The sequence below is a fragment of the Anneissia japonica genome, unplaced genomic scaffold, assembly GCF_011630105.1.
Source record: "Anneissia japonica isolate Jap-2015-1 unplaced genomic scaffold, ASM1163010v1 scaffold288211_len279840_cov171, whole genome shotgun sequence".
Classification (NCBI taxonomy): Eukaryota; Metazoa; Echinodermata; class Crinoidea; order Comatulida; family Comatulidae; genus Anneissia; species Anneissia japonica.
In genome coordinates this window covers 278,476-280,825 of record NW_022720325.1, presented here as the reverse complement: position 1 = coordinate 280,825, position 2,350 = coordinate 278,476, and the positions used below count along the sequence as shown (strand labels likewise).

At 38.3% G+C, this 2,350-nt stretch overlaps 1 protein-coding gene across 1 annotated transcript in view; it reads left to right on the top strand.

Moving 5' to 3' along the window:
* The first annotated feature begins 291 nt into the window (after positions 1-291).
* The window catches only part of LOC117111302 (angiopoietin-1 receptor-like), a 36,633-nt gene continuing 34,574 nt past the window's right edge, over positions 292-2,350 (top strand). Inside the window, exon 1 of the mRNA XM_033254227.1 lies at positions 292-417. Within this exon, the coding sequence (XP_033110118.1) occupies positions 342-417 (76 nt within the window). The 5' untranslated portion in view covers positions 292-341. The remainder of the gene's footprint in view (positions 418-2,350) is intronic.

The following is a 2,350-nucleotide window of genomic DNA, read 5'->3' as shown; positions in this document are numbered from 1 at the left end:
AATAAGTAATAACGAAAAATACGATATTACAGGTATATGAAAACTAACTACCAACTAACAAGGAAGTAATTAACGATTCTTAGGACGATAGAAAGCCGAAAGATCTACATACAGAGATACTGTATTGTAATGCAGCAAACTTTTTTATATTTGCTTTTCCATGCGGTGATTAATGCTAACAACGAAAATTTTAATATTTGTATACAAAGCACACAAGGAAGTAAATGAAGGAAAAAATTGTGTCATCAGATGGGTACTGAGTCTGAACTTGGGAAACGATTTTTATTGTCACAGATTTGTAGACCTACTACGGTGTAATCGTTACAGCTAGGTTTCTAAAGATGTACGTCGCGTGTAGAGGGTTACTTATTAAAATGGTTATAACAGTCTACTTGTACCGACCTACGGAACCATCAGGTAAGCGAAGGTTAATTCATACATTCCATATAGGGCTTAGTTGTGGTTTAGTGGGATAAGAGTATTTCGGTGTGAATCTCACCAAAGATAACCCACTAAGTCCGAAGTACAAGAGTCCTTATGGTCTTCAATTGGGAAGTACACCGGGAGACAATCCCCTACTCTTTTCCGAAGTGTGTACTGCGTTCTTTGTTGTGCACATAGCCACCAATGCACACGGGACCAACGGCTTAAACGTCTCATCCGAAAGACAGTGCGATATGAATCGTAAGAAATTCTAAATGTTACGTCGACTGGAAACCAGGCTTTATTTCAGGCCTCCAGCTGAAACACAGGGAGAGCAGCAATGGGAATTGAACCTAGAGACCTCAATGTTCAGCGCACAGAGTGACTACCGCCAGTTCAGCCGCCTAAGCTAATGTAATGTAGTATTAACCATTGGAATTTGTATATCATCGATACCACTTCACACCTGTTAAATGTCTTTGTAATATATCTTAATTAGCAGCTTATTGGTAAACAAGTTATTAAATCATAGAGAAAGAATTTATCTATGATCCAATCAGAAACTCCAAAAGTATAGGGTGACTTAATTGAGACACACCCCTATTACCTTGAGTATAATAGGCAAACACCACACATCACTGATTCGCACCCCCTAAATTGTATTAAGAAAAATAATTGTTGTATTATATTGTTGATATGAATTATTGGTAAGATTTAAAGGTTGAGAGTGCAATTTCTGGGCACCCAGAGGTCCATATTCTCAACATTTTCGCACCTCAGCCCCAACCATCACACATAATTCTTAGATCTCTATGGTTGCCGGAAATCGCCGATAAAAAAAAAAAAAATCATAAAAATTTGTTGGCGCTTTATTTTGACTATATAATGATATAGTGATGTGATGATGAATTTTACTATTATAAATGTGTCATTTCCGGCCATCTACATGTACTAATTCTTCGAATTTTTGCACGCACCCCCTGCCGCCAAATCCTGCATCCGCCCCAGCAGTCAGTAAGTTGTTCTTCACACTTTTTTTAAGCATTCACTTTTAAGTTCCGTTAAACTTCTCCACTAAGCCATTGCACATTGCATGGTATGGGGTGGTTTTGACACTACGAATAGATAGCAACATATTCATTTCGTCCATTAACACAAAAGTAAATTGGAACTCGCGATTGGAAAGCACTTCTTTGAAAAACCCAATTCTCGGGTACATGGACAGAAGTGACTCCGCTATCAATTCCAAAATGTAACGATGACCCCTTGCATGCTTGATTGGCCTTACCAGGTCCACATCAACTCTTTGAAAGGGTTTATCTACGGTGGGCATACTACTAACTTATGTTACCCTCCCTTTTGGAATTATTTGTTGGCATACGTCACATAACTGGCAATATCTTCGAATTTCAGACTCCATACCTGTTCAAAATGTTATCACTTGTTTCCTTAGAGCATAAATTTCCCCAAGATGGATTAATGAGCTAATTTTAATACCATCTCTCAAAGAGGTTTTGGAACGAAAATCAGCCTTCTCATATTTCCACAATCAACTTTAACGGACCGAAACTCTTGCCACGTTATACCATCGACCACAGACTGTTTACCAATTCCAATTCCTACTCTTTTCTCAACACCGCTTTTTGCCAAATCTCTAATGTTATTCAACGTGGGATCTTCCTGTGCTTTAATACAGGTTTCGGGTTCAACATCATTGAAGATTGGCTTTACTTCAGTTTCAGATTTACTCTCTTGTAACCATTGCTACGTTACATTGTACAGATGAAATGTTTAGGGTTCATTGGTTTGTGACACTACTGGTACCTAATTGTCTTCAGGATTACGGGATCCTGAGCCCCTGGAACATTGCCAATTATTAAACCAAAAAGTGGGTTTTCCATACATACTGCGTTAACTAAACCTGTCA